We start from the raw sequence: 18,755 nt of genomic DNA, 5'->3' as shown, positions 1-18,755 counted from the left end.
AAGGCAGCGGAGCCCGGGGAGTCTTTCGCTCAAAAGTACAATAGCCCCTTTTTGAACAAAGTTGATTTGATCTTTGGCAGCACACAAGGCCTCCTAGGGCAGCGGGTAAGGGTCTGGACCTCGGAGTACACAAAAAAGTCAAAGCCGCCTCCAGAGCCTCAGGGCCCCTCGGCTTCTAAATGCCCTAAAGGCTTCTACGTGCCCTAAAGGCGCTCCACTCTCAGCCTAGGTCCCGCCCACGGGACAAAAGCAAAGGACACTCTGAACTCAACGCTTCCCAGCCCTGAACAGTGGCTAGAGGGGGTGGAGGCTGGGTCGGCCTAAGTTTCGGTTTTTTTCTTCCAATTCAACTATTCACGTGATTGTCCGACTCCTGACTCAGCTGTTTCCCCCAACCTCTGCCTGTAATTTCTTGGTTTGTCATCACCGCCTTCTCCTTTTTCTTTTACGGTCCTAGCTACCACCTTTGAACATTTGAAACGGAACTTTCTTATTCCACACAAACTACAAATGACTTGGAAACTTAAAAAATCAAGACTTGAAAGCCGGGAGTGGTAACTGCTTCTTCAGGTTTAGGATCACGAGATGGGAGGCCAGCCTAGGACATAAGCGAGACCCTGTTTGAAAAAAGTCATAACTATTTAAAAACTAAGCTAGCTATTTCTTTTAGCCCAATTTATTTCAAGCCTACAAAACGATAACATGTTTTTAAATAACCATGTGGCTGATTTCCCAGGGAAGCAAAGATTACATATTTTCTTATTCTACCATAATTTTGAATTATTATAGATTGTTCTTATTTCTCTTTTTGTTAATGGATAAAACCATATATGCTTACTAATAATATAAATTATTAAAGTTTATAATGTACACTATATTTTGATATGTGGCTACTACATTTTTTATTTTTATTTTAATTATGTGTATAACTGTCTACATGCATATATGTCTATGGTGCTGGAGGGCTCAGATTGCCCTGGAGTTGGAGTTAGAAGTGGTTGTGGCAAAGAACATGGTTGCTGGGAACCTAACATGGGCCCTCTGGAAGAGCAGTATGTTCTTCAGCCCCCATGGAAACTTTTCTTTTGAAATATCAAAATCAAGCTAATGAACACATACATGATTTATCATTCTTATTTCCTGTAATGAAAACACAAAAGCTACTTTTGGGAGGGTCTTAAAATATAGCTACCAAATACTGTCACTGTGATGGATAGTATCTACAGACCCAATGGAAGAATTAAAAGACAGGATAAAAAAATAAAATCAGGTCTAGTTGTGGACACACCTGTGATGCCTGGAGAGGCAGGGACATTAAATGCCTGGAATTCAAGGTCTGCCTGTTATAACTGCTCTCTGCCCTCAAAATTTTGAAGAGATTTGATAAATAATTGCCAAGACTTTCTTCTCCTCCTCCTCCTCCTCCTCACAGTTCTGTACATATCAATTTCTTAGAAAGCAAACGTTTACTGTCACTTTTAAATTTTTATTCTCTAGTCTTGGCTCTCCTGGAACTCACTATATAGACCAGCTGGTCTCAAATTCACAGAGATGCTCCCGAGAGCTGTGGTTAATGCCCACCATGCCCATTTTACAGGCAGGTAGGAACACCTGACATGGGAACAGAACCCTTAAATGGGGAACCATCTCTGCAGACCCTAAACGTTTGTTTGTATCATTACATGCTGATTATTCAAGATATGGGCAATTGGAAAGCTCAAAAGACAAAATGGAAGGCATTATTAATCTCTGTCCTTGGAAATCTGTTAATATTTGGTGTTTATTTTGTTATTATCTTTAAAGAAATTATTGCCACTAACAATTTTGTTTCTAAAATATTTCCCCCATTACAATGCCTGAATTTTCCATTTACTGACAACTTATTTTCTTTTAATGGTACTGAGAGGACTGAAGGCAAGGTCTCTGTCACATGATAGGCAAGTGCTCCACAATTGAAGTCCAGCCTATCCCCCACATGTAATTTAATGGCCAGTTCATGGTTCATTTGTTCATGGTTCATTTTATGAGTTGAATATGGATCACATAAGCCCAGTTTCTCCATTTTTGGATGTGTGTGTGTTTGCTGAACCCTGTAGTGAATTCTTTTTGTGACATGAGACAGCCTTTGAAATGCTAATTGCCACTCCCAAACCAGTCTATGTTTATAAGTTGGCACTCTTATTTATTGGAGTCAGAGTATGCTTGAACATCTGAGCCTTACTTTTGAAGACTGAGACTTGTTTAAGGTTTTCCCTCACATATAGGATAAAAAAAAACCAGTCTGGTCTACATGAGTTCCAAGCCATCCAGTGCTACATAAATAGAACCTGTCTCAAAACACACCACAAAAATAATTTGTTTTGTGCTTGTCCACAGGGTTTCAACAATATACATATATGGATGTTTCCATCAATACCCAGGTTGTGTGAAACAGTGATTTAACTCCGTTTGTACTGAATAGTGAAGAGAAACTTGAAAGGAATAGTTGTCCATTAGATTAGCAATCAGGGCTGGAACACAGGAAAAGTGCTGGGCATCACAGTAGTTAAGGCAAAGTTAAAGGCAGCCAGGGTATTCATCTCCAAGTGTTTATAGTTCAGGCTAGCCAATATGTAATCAAATATGTACGTACTACTTGGTCAGACAGATTTTAAACCACATACTGTCTTGTTTCTTTTATAGCTCTATCCCAAGATCTATTCTCATAATAGGCAAAGAAGAAAAATTGATCCATTCAATAATATTTTCTGAGGACCAGCTATTTAGCATGTGTTGTTCTTGGTCTTTACATTAATATTAGTAAACATGAAAGAGAAATTCCTGCACTTCGGGCATTAATGCTTTAATGAGAGAAGACTTAATGCGAAACACTTATTTTATGGTAGAAGGAGGTGCTATGTAAAAATAGGAATGAGGAATATGGGGGGGGAGGGGCTCAGTATTAAATATGGTAGTCATTTAGAAAAGTGACAGTGGGCTGTGGAGATGACTCAGTGGTTAAAAACACTTGTTCTTGCTGAGGACCTGGGTTCAATTCTCAGCACCCACATGGTGTCTCATGACCATCCCTAACGCCAGTTCCAGGGCATCCAAGGCACAAGGCACAAGGCACACATGCATACATGCAGGAAAAACATTCATACACCTAAAATAGAATGGATAATTCTACAGAAAAAAACATTTAAAAAGGAAAGTGACAATCAAGGAAAGACCATGAAGGCTAACAGGGGTGCTACTGACAGACCAGGAGCCTAGATGTTTTGATGAACAAATGTATAGAAGCCAGTGGTGATAGCACCCTGCTGCAATCCCAGAGCTCAGGATCCTGAGGCAGGAGACTCACAAGTTCCAGGTTAGTCAGGGATATACAAGGAAAGTCTGTTTCTAAACGAGTAAATGGATAAATTGCCAATATGTGGCTACCAAGCAAGATTTTAGTTCCGCCTAACACTGCAGACTCGAGGATGTATGAGCAGCTCCTGAGATGGAGACAAGGGATTGGAAGATGCTTCTAGGTTGCTTTCCTAGAACTGGAATCTCAGGAGAAGATACCATTGTGCTATAAAGTGGATCCGGAGCCCTCAAATGCCCGTGATGTCAGTCACTCTGTTCAGACTTGCAGGTTCTAGGAGGAGTAGTCCTGAGACTGTTGAGATCAGCATGCGCTCACTCCCTGGATTGTTCTGGTTTTGTGATGTTTTTCCCTTTTCTGCATCCCTTCTCCTTCCCCCTTCTTCTTCCCATTCTATTTCCTGCTTCCTCTCCTTTTAGTTTCCATCTCCCCTCTGTTCTACCTATCATCCCTACCCAATTCCCCTTCCTTCCTCTTTGGTCCAAGCCTCCAGAGCTTTATAAACTTTTCCATTTCCTCTCCTCCCCACATCCCCTGCTCTCCCCTCTCTTCCTCCCGCTCCTGCATTATCCAGGATTCCTTGTTACTGTGCCCTTCAACCCCAACACTGTCTCATTTGGTGACTCTGAGCTCTGCTGCACCTTTTACTGCCTTCCTTTTCTCTCTCCACTCTTCCCTCTTCCTCAGCCTACCTCCTCTCATCCTCTCCCCTCTCCCCTCCTGTCTCGTCTTTCTACCTTCCAGATCCCCACTCATTTCCTACCCTACCCTTTCCACACACACCCCAGTCCCTTCCCGCCTCTCCTCTCTTCCACAGCCTGTCTTCCTCCTCCTCTAGTCACTGCCCACATTACCTCTCCTGTCTTCTTTTCCTATGAAGTCCCACCCTCTCCTTTTATTTCCTCACCTCCTGACCATCCCTTCTCCCTATCACCGCCCTCACCTCTGCTTCTCCCTCCCCCCCTTTCCTCCCTTCACCCCTCCCCTTTGCCCTGCTCCCCCTGCCCCTGCCACCACCCCCAGTCCTCTCAATGCTGCCTTCTCCTTTCTTATCCCCACCTCTCACTCGTCTCTTCCCCATATTGATATTTTTCCATCTGTTTTTGTCTTCCTCACACTTTGACCCTCCTCTTCCCCCACCCCTCCCTCAGCTCACCTCTTCTCCTCTACTACCCAGTTTTGATTTAAGTAAAAAAAAAGGAAAGAAAAAACCCAGAAAATTTCCTGTTTCCTTTCAACGTGTTCTAAACATCACTTTCCAAGGAAAAATAATGGAAGACCCACTGTTTTCCACCCAAAAACATGTCTTTTGCTGATTCATCAAATCAGCATGTAGAGTAGGTGGCTTAAAACAATGCAGGTGTATTGTAGCACCATTTTAGAAGTCCATTGACCCAAAACCAAGGTGTCCGCAGGATGGCAGTCCTTTTGGAGGTTCTTGCAAGGGAGACTGCTTGCCCTTTCCAGTTTACACTGTCAGCCGGATGCTCTTGGTGCCCAGGCCCCACTTCCATCTTCCATCTGAACCACTGGTAGTGCTATGCTCTGATGTAGAAGTGTCCAGTTTTCTCGAGCTCCACCCCAACAGCCGTCTTGCTTCTTGAACTCTGGACAAAGAATCCAGAAGTGCCAGTAAGCCAAGCAGCAGGAGCCTGCATTCTACCTTCTCTGCTGTCCCCTCCCTGTGCCTCCTCCCATCCAGGGCAGTCACTTCTAGAAAAAAAAAGGCACTTTCCTCAGAAACCCACTTTAACCAGAATTCATTCTTAGATGTGTGAAATGCAAGAAAGTGTATAGGGCTTTATGTAAAGCTGACAGGTCCAGGGAAAGAACATCAGCACTCTTTGCATACTCTTTTGGAAAGGGAGCCTTGAAGTTGCTTTAATCTGACGGAGTGCACTTGAAGCACCATCTCACACCCTCCCTTAGATCTAGCATACCGGAAATTGAAATCCCAGTGTCTTCACACCTTGTCCTGGGGCCTTGAGCTGTCCCACCCACTGTTCCTTATGCCCTATCAAAGGCTTATTGGTTAGTCCCTCCTGGAGCTATCTTCATGTCACTGATTCCTGCTTCCACTGTTACATCTCTTTCTCAGAGTGACTCTGCCACCTCCTTCTTTCACTTATAGTGACTCCGTGACCACATTAGGCCCAGTGGAGAAAATCTATCATACTTTGCTCATTTTAAAGTCAGATGAAAGCCATCTGTAATCCCAGTGCTCAGGAGGCAGAGGCAAGGAGATCCTGAGTTTGAAGTCAACTTGAAATCCTGTCTCAATAAAATAAAATAAAATAAAAGCCAAATGATAGAAGCTTAGTTTTAACAGAGAAACATTAATTTACTTAAAAAAAAAAAAACTTTTCCTGACAATTAAGATATGGGCATCTTTTTTTTTTCCTGAACACTTATTTTATATATGTAAGTACACTGTAGTTGTCTTCAGACACATCAGAAGAGGGCATCAGATCCCATTACAGATGGTTGTGAACCACCATATGGTTGCTGGGAATTGAACTCAGGACCTCTGGAAGAGCAATCAGTGCTCATAACCGCTGAGACATCTCTCCAGCCCTGATATGGGCATCTTTGTAGGAACATTATTCTGCATATCAAACCTGACCAGAGGTAGAAACTCTGCCTCTACTAGCATTAGTTTAAATTATTTTTGTTGGAGGCCGACTTTTAGCAAAAAGCGGCTATCAGCTTTGCAGCCATCTTGAGCCATATACCCTGACATGAGACTTGGATTACAATAGCCTACAACAGCTGAACACACTCCAATAATCTTGGTTTAGATACCTTGGGTGTGTGAGATTAAAGGTGTGTGAGATTAAAGGTGTGTAATTTAAGAGCATGACTTAGAAGTGTAGAGATCAGATTTATAGACAAGACCTAAGGGCACGATTAAAGGTGTGACCAAAAGGCATGGCTTAGAAGTGAGACATATAAAAGGCAGAGGCAGACAGAGATCAGAGAATCAGACAGAGGAGACAGAGAAGCAGGCACTTGGGAGACAACTTGGAAGAAGTAACTTGGAACTTGGAGGCACTAGGAACTAGGAACTCAAGACTTGGGACTTGGACTAAGAAGAGAGACTGAAGAATAAACGGAACTGAAACGCATTCTGTCTGGTCTCCATTCTTCGAGTCCACCCTCACTCTCTCTCTCTTGCTGAACCCTGACCCGAGGACCTGAGCTTGGACCGGGATACAGTGGCCGCCAAACGCGAGGCAGCCCGGGCTTCAACATTTTGCTCGGGCCATGACATTTTTAGCCGCCTGAATGTGGGGCTAGTGCGGTTCCCAACATTTTAGGCCGCCCAAAGTGGGCCAGCTTAGTTCTCAACATATTTTTATTCATTCATTCATTCATTCATTCATTCACTCATTCAGGTTTTTAAAGGCAGGGTCTTTCTGTATAGTCTGGCTGTCCTGGAACTCACTCTGTAGGCCAGGCTGGCCTCAAACTCATAGAGATCCATATGCCCCTGCCTCCCAAGTGCTGGGATTAAAAAGGCATGTGCCACCACTACTGTTTAGTCATTTTCATTATTTTTATTTTATGCATATGGGTGTTTTTTGTTTGTTTGTTTGTGACTGCATGTATATTAATGTGCATGTCTGGTGTCTAAAGAGGCCAGAGGTGGCTTTAGATCCCTTAAAACTGGAGTTACAGACTTGTGAGCTGCCATGTGGGTTCTGGGAACCAAAATCAAACTCAGGACTTAGCAACTTGCTCTCTCCGTCTCTTCAGCCCCTACTAGTGTTACTTTGGTTTGCTTGTTTTCATTCTCTGTACTAGCCATTGAACCTAGGGCATTGCATATGCTAGGAAGCTGCTGTACCAAGAAACCACATTCACAGCCTTTCATTAGTTGTTTGGTTTTGCTTAAAGTATATATTATTTGGAGGAATGGTGCTGGAGAGATGGCTCAGTGGGTCAGAGGTTCCCAGCACTTAGCTGTTGGCTCACAACTATCTGTAGTTCTAGTTCAGAGGGTTCTCCACCAGCACTGCATGGACATGGTGCAATTACAAACACCTGTAAGCATTTTTAAAAAGACTAGTAGATCACGCTCTTGCTCTTGCAGAGGACCTGAGTTCAGTTCCCATCACGCTCTTGCTCTTGCAGAGGACCTGAGTTCAGTTCCCAGCACACAGGCCCACAATGTGCCAGAACTCCAGCTCCAGGGAATCCAACCAGCTCTTCTGGCCTCAGCAGGCACTTACTGCATGCGCATGGTACACATACATGCAGACAAACACCCACATACATAAAATAAATTTGAATCTTTTAAAATATATGTATATAGATCATTTTTTTTCAATAATTTTAGCATTGAACACGGAGCTTTGTGTGTGTTGGGCAAGCCCTCTCTAATAATGAACTGTGTGTGACCCTCCCCTCCTGCCCACGCCCACCTCTGATTACTTTGTAAATTTTAAAAAGATCAAAGTCTTTTCGAGGCATTTGTCAAAGAAATTGTGTTGACACTGAATGTGTTTGTCCTTAGATGCCAGTAGTAAAGTGTCTGTTCTCATTTACTGTACAGTACATCCTGTATCAAACACTGAGGCCCAAGAAATGTTCAAAAGCCCTGGAGTATGTGTTGGCAGAATCCTTAGAAGTCACCTAACCTAACTTCTGATGGCAAATCTCTTTGTGCAGTTTCCTGTCAAACAGTCTTTGGTTTCTCTGTAAACAGTCATTTATTTAGAGCACATGACTTTAAGTGACTTACTTTTGGTTTTGGTTTTTCAAGACAGGATTTCTCTGTGTAGCCTAGGCTGTCCTGGATCTCATTTTGTAGGCTGATTTTGAACTCACAAAGAGTTAGAGGTCTTCTACTTTCCCAGTGTTGAGATTAAAGGCTGCGCCAGCACTACCCAGATGAGTTAATAATTTTCAAGGTCTTGTTTGAAAATTTAAAAGGATCTAAAGGTCAGGCAGCAGGAAGGGAGAAGTTCTAACTGTTCTTTCTACTTCCTTTTCTAGAACTGCAAGAAATAACTTTTGTTTCCTCCCTTCCCTTGCCTCTGTAGGTATTTATGCACTAACTTAAAAGGTATGTACTTTCTTCTTCATTGTGTGTGTGGGGTGGGGGGCAGTATGTGTAAGCATATGTGGGTGCCAGCCAAGGCCAGAGGCATTTGATCCCTGTTGTAAGAGTCACAGGCTCTTGTGGGTGCTGGGAACTGAACCCTGGCCCTACACAAGAGTAATAAGCATTGTTAACCACTGAGCCATCTCTCAAGTCCATCTATAGGTATTTGAAGATGCCTATCTTACTGAGACTTCCGTTCTCCTGCCTGAATGTGGCTCTTGACTTTGTCAATGTCTGTCTGCAACTGTGGAGCCCAGAAGGAAACAACGTACAACTATCTCAGAGTTCAGTGGGACAGTCCCTTCCTTCACTTGAACTTTCCCTCCAAGTGGCCTTAGCACTTGGACTTTGCACTTTTAAAAAAGAGACTGTTCTTTTCCTCTTGTAAGGTAGATGTTAAAATGTGTATTTATTTTGTTTTGTTTTATGTGTGTGTGTGCACGTGTTACAAATATGCCTCTCTAAGCAGTAGAGGCATCAGATCCCCTAGAACTGGAGTTACAGATGGCTGTTAGCTGTCATATGGGTACTGGGAACTGAACCTGGATCCTCTGCACGAACAAGTATTTTTAACCACTGAGCTTCCTCCAGCTCCTAAAATAATTCTTTTCTTTTCTTCCTTTTCTCTTTTCTCCTCTCCTCCCCCCTCCTCTCCTCTCACCCTCTCCTCTCCTCTCCTCTCCTCTCCTCTCCTCTCCTCTCCTCTCCTCTCCTCTCCTCTCCTCTCCTCTCCTCTCCTCTCCTTTCCTCCTTCTCCCCACTCCCCATGACAGAATCTCACTTTGTAGCCCAGGCTGGCTTGGAACTCATTATGTAGCTCAAACTCATAAGAGATCTGCCTGCCCCTGTCTCCTTCGTACTTGGGCTAAAGGTGTGCACCACCACTCTCAGTCTTAAGAGAATTTTAAAAATGAACATAAAAATCAAGCTTTACATCTGAGCATGGCGGCACAGAAATCAAACCCCTCCCTTTCATATTTGGCTATATTCAGTATAATCTCGCTGATGGGAATCCACTATTCAAGTTGGCTAACAGTAAATTTTGAGGCATTTGAGTTTGAAGGATCACATTAAATGTGGATCATTTGCAGTTGATGATCACTTAATTCCCTGGATAATATTCAGGCCATTAATGTTAGTTGCTGGTCAAGCATGGTAGCAGGCACACACCTGTACGGGTGGCTCTAGGGAGACTGAAGCAAGAAGATTGCCAGTGTGACAGTGACTTCAGCTACAGGATAAGTTAGAAGCTAGCCTGGGCTGAATAGTGCTGTGTAGTGCTGTGTTACAAACAACAACATTGTGATTCTCCTTTTCTCTTTCATACTTGTTCTCAGGCATAGAGCAACACTTACACACTTATTCATACATTTAACAGTTTAGCTCTCTCCTCTCCCTCCTCCTCTTCCTCTTCTTCCTCTTCTTCCTTTTCCTCTTCCTCCTCAGTTATTTGAGACAGGGTTTCTCTGTGTAGCCCTGGCTGTTCTGGAACTCGTTCTGTAGACCAGGCTGGTCTTGAACACAGAGATCCACCTGCCTCTGTCTCCCTAATGCTGGGATTAAAAGCCTGTGCTACCACTGCCCAGCTCCCCCCCACCCCGACTCCTCGTCCTCTTTAGAGCAGGAAGGTTTGATTGGTTTTTCCATATCTGACTATATCAGCCACAGACTGATTTTCTGTCAAACATAAAAAACTTTTATAAAAAGAAAAAATGTTTAGAGAGGTCTTTGAGAAAGAGTTTTTGTTTTGTTTTATTTTATTTTATTTTTTGCTATGTGTCCTAGTCTGGCCTTGAACTCATGGCAATTCTCCTGCATCTGCTTCCTGAGTTCTTTGCTACCATTTTCGGATTATAGAGAGAAATGAGCCACCCATTGTGTCTGACTCAAAAGTTGAAAATGGTATTCTTTTGAGTAAGTAAGAAAAAAATACACTACTAAAATCTCTCAATATAAGTTTATTTAGAAAAGAGTCTATCAAAGTCTACAAATACCACAAACATCTTTATCATTTGGCTAGTTCATTAAAATGTAGATTTCCCCAGCCCCACTAAGACCTTTAGATACTTTGGTAATAGGGTTCAGAAACCTTTTACCTTTGTGTGTGTGTGTGTGTGTGTGTGTGTGTGTGTGTGTGTGTGTGTAAAGTTTTACTGTATAGCCACAGGCTGGCTTCAAAGACTTATAGTATCTCTAAAAAGGAAATGAAAGGGAGAGGATGGAAGAAGGAGAGAAACACACACACACACAGGGGGGATGGGTTAGGGTTAAGGAGAGTAACTACTAACTAGTTGTTTTGCTTTTTTGCTAAGGAGAACAAGTGGCTCTTAGGTATGAGCATCTTGTTAGATGTTGAGTCTTCAGTGCCCTGAAGACTCAACAGGTTTATTTGTCTGTCTGTTGTCTTTATCCCTGGTTACAGAACTTTGCCACCCAGAAACCACTGAGTCTCAGAAGAAAGGACTGGAAAGTGTGACTTGGAAAGGAGTAAGTAATATCAAATGAGCCCTGCTGTCCTCTGTGTGTGGTCATTCTTTTTTTTTTTATTATTTTATTATGTTTTTTTGACAGGGTTTCTCTGTATAGCCCTGGCTGTCCTAGAACTCACTCTGTAGACCAGGCTGGCCTCAAACTCAGAAATCTGCCTGCCTCTGCCTCCCAAGTGCTGGGATTAAAGGCGTGCGCCACCACCGCTCAGCATGGTCGTTCTTTTTAAATATTCATTTATTTATTTATTTTTGTTTTTTGAGACAGTTTCTCTGCATAGCCCTGGCTGTCTTGGAGCTCACTCTGTAGACAAGGGAGGCACTGAACTCACAGAGATCTGCCTGCCTCTACCTTTCAAGTGCTGGGATCAAAGGTGTGACCACCACTGCTTGGCTACTATTAATATAATAATAAATATTGGTAATACTACCACCAGGACTAGTAGTAATTATTAGTTATTAAATACAAGTTGAACACATTTAAGCTGCACACTATGCTATTCTTGATGGTTTCTTTTTACTAATTTTTATTGCATTACCAATGAAGAGTTTGGCTGGCTGGACAGACAGTCTTTTAAAAAGCCTATTGCAAGTCCAGACATCTCTCCATGAGTATGCACTGGGGTAACAAAACAACCTCCAAAGCATGATATTGCTTGCAAACTTGTGCATTTCAATTGGTGAGAGTGCTAAGGTCACCATCTAATAAATTCTGTAGCAGAAATGCACAGTGCTTTCAGTGGTTCCTGTGTCTCCCTCATTGACATGAAACTTTAATGAAGGGAGCCTTTTAGAGCACAGAGCTAGAGCCAAATGAGAGTAGAGCAGCAGACAAGAAATTCAGAGGTAAGAGTTCTGTTCTCAGCTCTGCTGCCAACTTGGGGAGGGGGGAAGGTAAGACTTCCTGAATCTGATTCTCTCCTCTAAACTGCCGTTAAGAAGGAAGAGAACAATATGACATTATTTCCCATAGAGTGTCATTTCACAATTGCTATATAATGTTGTCTTAGGATCTAGTGCTTCTATAACCTATTGAGTAGAAAGACAATATTAAAGCCAGGGATGGTGGCTCTCACCTGTAATTCCAGCACTTGGGAGGCCAAGGCAGGAAGATCACTTCAAGTTCAAAGCTGTCCTGGACTATAAAATGAAACGAAAAATGAAAAGAGAAGAAAAGAAAACTATGGAGAAAGGCAGGGTAGTACATGCTTGTAATTATAATGCTGGGAAAGGAGCGTTCAAGGCCAACCTGGGCCAAAAGGAGGAAACTAGAGACTGGAGTAGGAAGGCCCACGTCAGACAGCTTATGACCTCCTGTAACTCCAGTTCCATGGGATCTGACTCCTCAAGCTCCTCCATACACAGGTGTACATATTCAAAAGTGCACATGTATTCAAGTACACACACACACACACACACACACACACACACTTAAAATAAACTTTCAAAAAAGCAACAAAAGAAAATCATAGAAAGGAGTTATGAAGAAGGTTTGCTAAAAGTGTGTGTGTGTGTGTGTGTGTGTTAGAACACAGAAGTAGACGGAAAACAAAGACTCAGAAAGGAAGAGACAGTAGGCTAGAGATATATGTCAGACCTGGTGCTGCATTCTTTTAGCCTAAGTACTCCAGAGGCTGCAGTAGGGAAATAAACTCAAGGCTAGCAGGGTGAAGTATCCCCTGCCTTTAATCCCAGCACTCTAAAGACTGGTGGACTTCTATGCGTTTGAGGCCAGCCTGCTGTACACAGCAGAGTTCCAGGCTAGTCAAGGCTACATAGTGAAATCCTATCTCAAAGCAAAAATAAAATCACTGAAACCCCAAACAACAACAACCAGAAAGTCCAAGGGCAGCCTAGGCTGTATATCACAACTGTAACTCAATAATGACAAAAAGACATATGCAAGGAGAAAGTGGTCAAAGTAGGGGTCAGAAGTTTGGTACTTACAGCTGCTTAGTCAACTTGGGAAAAAAAAAAAAACCCTTCCACTTTCCCTGACATGACACAGATGGAGAAAACAGGAAGTAGGCTGAGATAATTCCCCCAGCTCTGTGTTGATGTTATATGCTCTCTATTTTTTCCTGTATCCTCTTTTTACTTATTAATTCAAGAACTGTTCAGGACAGTGGTGGTGCACACCCATAACCCCTATACTCCACAGAGGCAGGTGAATCTCTGAGTTTGAGGCCAGCCTGGTTTACACAGAAAGTTCCAGGACAGCCAAGGGTACACAAAGAAGCCCTGTCTCAAAAAATCATTTAACATTTATGAGTACAGATTATAAGAACAGAATGTTAAAAGATACAGCCACATTCTCTGCCCTGAAGACACAGCATTGGAGGGACAGCCAGGGTGTTGAGGAAGCACATAGGCTCAATCCCTTTGCTCTTTCACTGACTTAAGAGGGGTTCCTAAGAGAAACTGTCACCTGACAGGGGAGAGGTGGGAGGAGGAGCCTTCTGGGCAGAAGTTGGGGACTATAGACTAGAGGTTATTTCAAGTTTTCTTTTTGTGTGCAGCAGTGGTTTTATAATGTTCTCCATTCAATGAGTATATGATTTGTATAGAATAATTATAAAATATAAAAGTCAACTTGGTTGTAATGATTTATATGTGGAGAGGATAAGATAAACCAAGGGAGAAAGTGGTGGCATTGCATGATAATTAAAAAAAATCATTCTTCCAGGATTAGGCACTAAATAATTTGTCAATTTTGTTGTTGTTTGTTTGTTTTTTCTGTTTTTCGAGACAGGGTTTTTCTGTGTAGCCCTGGCTGTCCTGGAACTCACTCTGTAGACCAGGCTGGCCTCAAACTCAGAAATCCGCCTGCCTCTGCCTCCCAAGTGCTGGGATTAAAGGCGTGCGCCACCACCGCCCCGGTTGTTGTTTGCTTTTTGAGGCAAGTGTTACCACTATGTCACCCTACCTGGCCTGGAACTGGCATATAGACCAGGGTGACCTTGAACTAACAGAGATCCCCTGCCTCTGTCTTCTAAGAGCTGGGAATAAAAGTGTGAGAGATTACCCCAGGCTCCTTCATTTCCTTGTAGTGGTATTTTTAAGTATGTACTATAGCGGTTCTCAACCTGTGCATCTTAACCCCTTTGGTAAACTCTAGCTCCAAAAATATTTACATTATGATTCATAACAGTAGCAAAATTACAGTTATGAAATAACTGTATGAATTATGAAAATAACATTATGGCTGGGGGTCAGCACAACATGAGGAACTGTATTGAAGGGTCTCAGCATTAGGAAGGGTGAGAACACTAATATACTACATTGCCGAAGCCAAGGCCTTGTGGTGCAAGCACACACTCCCAGGCATTTTGGATGCTGTGGCAGAAACTGTAAATTTCAGGCCTTCGAGAGCTACAAAGGGAATTCAAGGGCAACCTGGGCAACCCTGTAAGACTCAGTTTCAAAGTAAAAATATAAAAGCAGAAGGGGCTGGAACTATTGTGCACTGAGAAGGTGCTTGCCCAGTAGGCCCAGTACATCACATGCAACCCCCAACACAAGATAACTGGTCCCACATATGCACACAGGTGTATCTTTAAATTGTCCATTCTGTTCCGTGGACTGGATTGTCCTTGGAACAACCCTATTATGAAGATGTTTTGAAATGAAAGAACATGCTCCTTTTTGATGATCTTTTGATGCGTCAGCAAGGCTAATTAATCAATCAACCTAAAACTAGCCTAGCTACTGTGATGGTATTGTTCAATTGGTTTTGAAGTTCGTTAATCTGTTGACTTTAAGGAACAGGAGTTATGCCAGGTGGACTGTGGTCATAATATGCAACTAGTTCAAAGGTATTTAGAAGAGCACTGCAGCTCTCTGAAGAGGAAAGACAGTGGGTGGGCCGAATCCAACTCATTGGCGATTCTGAGAATGGAAGCTCGTGTGATAATCTGATGGTGGAAGGGTCCCCAGAAATCTAGTTTCAGCATTGCAATGGCTTGAATCTACTTTGCTCTTGCCTCACTGGCAAGTACTTACCTGAGACACTTCTCCAAACGCCTTAACCAGTAAGGCACATCTAAGTTGTTGGTTAAAACTCCATGTTAAAGAAAAGGCTGATGAGGCAGGAATGGTGGCGTGTGCTTGGAGTACCAGCTAGTCAGGGCTTTCTGGAAGGAGGATTGCTTGGATCTAACTAACCTTTCAAAAACCAGTCTGGATAATGGAGTGGACCAGGTCTCAAGTAAATAAAAAAAATAAAATAAAATAAAATTGTGGTGTTCTGAGATACTAACCATGTGAGTTTAGGGAGTGTGGCATAGCTTTTTTTTTTTTTTCTTATGCAGGGCCTTACTGTATAGCTCAGGCTTGAATTTCTGATAATCCTACTTTAGACTCCTTCGTGCTGGGATTTCAGGCATGTGCCACCATGCTTGACGAGAATGTTTATTTATTTATTTTTAAAATAAATGGTCATAAAGCTATACAAATTCAGTTTACAGAGTTATTTAAACACTGGGGTCCTGGGAGGTAGAGGCAGGAAGAACAGCAGTTCAAGGCCATCCTTGGTGGCATACTAAATGCAAGGCCCTGTCTTAAAGGAAAAGAATGAGGTAAAGCTATATAACTTTTTTATTTTTGCTTTTTTCCCCCCCTGGAGACAGAGTTTCTCTGTGTAGTGCTGGCTGTCCTGGAACTCACTCTGTAGACCAGGCTAGCCTCAAACTCGAAGATCCCTCACAGAAATCCTTCTGCCTCTGCCTTTCTAGTGCTGGGATTAGAGTTGTTTACCACCATGCCCAGTCATTACTTGTTTTTTATTATAAATAACATTTGTTATTTATACACACTAATAGACTTCAGTATGTTCTTTTCATATGTTTGTATATGTATGATTATAGTCACCATATTCATGGGGTCTTTTTTACATCATTCGTTGTCTTGATGCTGGGGAAAAGGTTTATCAGTGATCTTCCAGCCAGACCTGATTGTGCACAACTTTAATCCCAGCACTGGAGACAGAGGCAGGAGGATCTCTGTGAGTTCTAGGCCAGCCTAGTCTATAGGAGATCCAGGCCAGCCAGGGCCACTTAGGGAGAACTTGTCTCAAAAAAACAAAACAAAAAACAAAACAAAAAACCCAAACCAAAATAACAGCAGCTGCAGCAGCAGCAGCAGCAACAACAACAATAACAAAAGAGAGTTAAGGAAAGAGTTCTTTTGTAAGATTGGTGGGGCAACTTCTGAGGGCTTGATTCAGTCATGTGTTCTTGGCAGATCCAGGACTTGGCTCTAGCCAGCTATTATGAGCCAGGGAACGATCAAATGACATTTTGCTAAAGTTAATGACTAATGCTGTAATGTATGTTAGTCCCATGTTCAGCAAGGCATTTGCTCATGACTTACTTTTACTCATGATAGAAAACATTCATTAGCAAGTGTTCTTACTTTCAGGAATGAATCATGTTAAAGGAAATGACCGTGAATGTAGATCCCTGGTTATTAATATTTGGGTTGGAGTGGGGGACAAGAGTGGGTAGTCACTAGTCCCATTAAAGAATTAAATCTACAAATCTATAAAGTTCCACAGAAAAATCCTCATCAGTGTCTCCTATAATTTCTGAGAATCCACTAAACTGCCCCCACAAATCTCTTCTCAAGGTTAATTTTAAATAGAACCCCAGATTAAAGATCTCTTGGACTGCATGACTTTGAAGCTATGTTTTAGAGTTTCTCTTTATGTTTTTGTTTGTTTGTTTGTTTGTTTTGAAACAGGGATTCTCTGTGTAAACAGACCTCTGCTGTCCTGAAACTTGCTTTGTAGAGCAGGCTGACCTCGAACTCACAAAGATCAGCCTGCATCTGCCTCCAGAGTGCTGGGATTAAAGGCATATGCCACTATGCTTTTAGTACTTCTCTAAGTGCAGTTCATGGACCTCAGCATCAGAATCATTCCAGGTGTTTGTTTAAGAAAGGAATAAGACAGGATTGGAGGGGAAAGCCTGCAATCCCAGCTACCTGGCATGCTGAAGCAGGGGAATTATATGTTCAAGTGTTGCCTGAACTACAGCTATACTTTGAGTTTAAGGTCAAACTATTAGGCAACTTAGTGAGACTATCTTTAAAAAAAAAAAAAAAAAAAAACTCAAAAAGGGCTCAGTGCTCGCTTAGCATGTGTGAGGATTCAACCTCAAACCAACAGTAAGCTTGTAGGACAAAGGGCATTTGTTTCAGAATCTTTACGGCATCAGATAAAATAAACAAAACAAATCAAAAAACGACTTCTAAAATCCCTGTGATGATTGTGTGTGTGTGTGTGTGTGTGTGTGTGTGTGTGTATTTGTGTGTGTTTTGGAAAAGAACCTTTGAGGGTCATTGCTTTATTCTAACTCTGGAGTTTTATGTTAATGTTTTCCTCTGTTGTTTTAAGTCGTGTTTGTTTACTGTTCCCTTGGCAAGTGTACAGAATACTGTTTAGTATGAATTCATTAGAGAACATTAGTGTATTTGTATTCCAGATAGAAAAATATCTGGAAGTTTATGTATTTTGTGACAAACTATATAAATAATCCCTGAAAGTATAGTCTTGTTTATGTATTTTGTAAAGAGCATCTCTGGGTAGTAATGGGAAAGATCTTTCTTTCTTTCTATTCTTATTTCTCTCTCTTTTTTTTCTTCCTCTATTTAAAAATATGCTTCCTCTTTCTGGCTTCAATTTCCCCATCAAGGAAAGAGAGTGTTATAACTTGGTGAACTTCAAGAGCATGGTCTGATCTGGTGGTCAGTGACTCCACACTATCCCCTAGGTTCCCCGTCCACCTATAGTATAAACTGTGTAGCTGGTCTCAGTACTTGAATAATCGTATATTATTTTTACATATATTATCTTGAGATGCCCAGCAACCGTTTTGTTGCCAGAAAAAAAAAAAGATTCTGCTTGTTCTCAAGGACCTAGGATAGAAATAACCCACTGTCTACAAGCATCAAAGTTCTTTCTTTCCTGTTAGCCTTAAAAAATGCCCTCCTCGCACACCTCTTCCTAGTGTAATAATGGCTGTGAACCAAGAAGCCAGGGCGTGGCCACCCGGCCCTCCGGCCCGCACAACACCGCCCCTTACTCTGCCTTCAAGCATGTTGATTGGTTGAAAGGACTAAAGAGCCCCGCCCCTGGTCTTATGACTTCAGCCGAAGCGGCGAGTCCAGGCTTTTGCTGTTCAGTTGGTGGTCGCCTGAGCTTTGGCTTTTCCAGGGCTGCGAGGGTGTTCGTTGGAGTTGCAGGTCTGGTCGTCGCCTGTCCCGAGGGATCACGATGCACCTCCTCTCTTTGCTTTCGGGCCGGAAGAAGCTCGTCCTGATCTTTCTGATCCTGGGTGAGTTTTCGGGCCCTCTCCTTTAGTATCTTTTCGCTGGGCCCTGGGGGATTGGGGGGGGGGGGGGGGAGTTTCAAAGGCCACAACCTGAAAGACTGGTCTTTGAGGAGGCGTTGAGGGACTGAACAGCTGACACAGGGCGGCGGCGGCGGCCCGAGGCGGCGGCGGGAGGGGGGTGGGGGTGGCGACACAGGACCTAGAGAAAGGCCTGGCCATGGGATGGCTGGCAAGGAGGGCCTTTGAGAGTAACAATAGGGCAAGTAAGGGGATGAGGAGGACTTCAGAGGACTAGGCAAGAGGATCGAAGAGTTATAGACCTCTGGGGTAGAGAGAGCAACTTGGAAAAGAGTCGGGGAGCAGACACCGGGGAGTCTTGGTTTCCTGGATCAGGGGAGAGTTTTGAAGATGGTGGAAAGAAAGTGTAGAGCTAGAAAGGAAATTTGGAAAGGAAGGCGCTGTACCCTCGCGAAATTGTT

General features: G+C 42.7%; 1 protein-coding gene across 4 annotated transcripts in view; it reads left to right on the top strand.

Moving 5' to 3' along the window:
- The first annotated feature begins 8,350 nt into the window (after positions 1-8,350).
- Positions 8,351-18,755, top strand: part of Lamp2 (lysosomal associated membrane protein 2) — a 57,296-nt gene continuing 46,891 nt past the window's right edge. The window contains exons 1-3 of one of the 4 annotated variants that reach the window (XM_076918146.1): positions 8,351-8,420; positions 10,882-10,946; positions 18,159-18,279. In XM_076918146.1, coding sequence (XP_076774261.1) covers positions 18,219-18,279 — 61 coding nt within the window. In that variant the 5' untranslated portion in view covers positions 8,351-8,420; positions 10,882-10,946; positions 18,159-18,218. Of the gene's footprint in view, positions 8,421-10,881; positions 10,947-18,023; positions 18,280-18,755 lie in introns of those variants that run through there. The other 3 variants (XM_034484834.2, XM_034484832.2, XM_034484833.2) reach the window with 3 other exon arrangements.

This window comes from Arvicanthis niloticus, chromosome X (assembly GCF_011762505.2).
Source record: "Arvicanthis niloticus isolate mArvNil1 chromosome X, mArvNil1.pat.X, whole genome shotgun sequence".
NCBI classification, from domain to species: domain Eukaryota; kingdom Metazoa; phylum Chordata; class Mammalia; order Rodentia; family Muridae; genus Arvicanthis; species Arvicanthis niloticus.
This window is presented reverse-complemented; position numbering and strand designations above follow the sequence as displayed.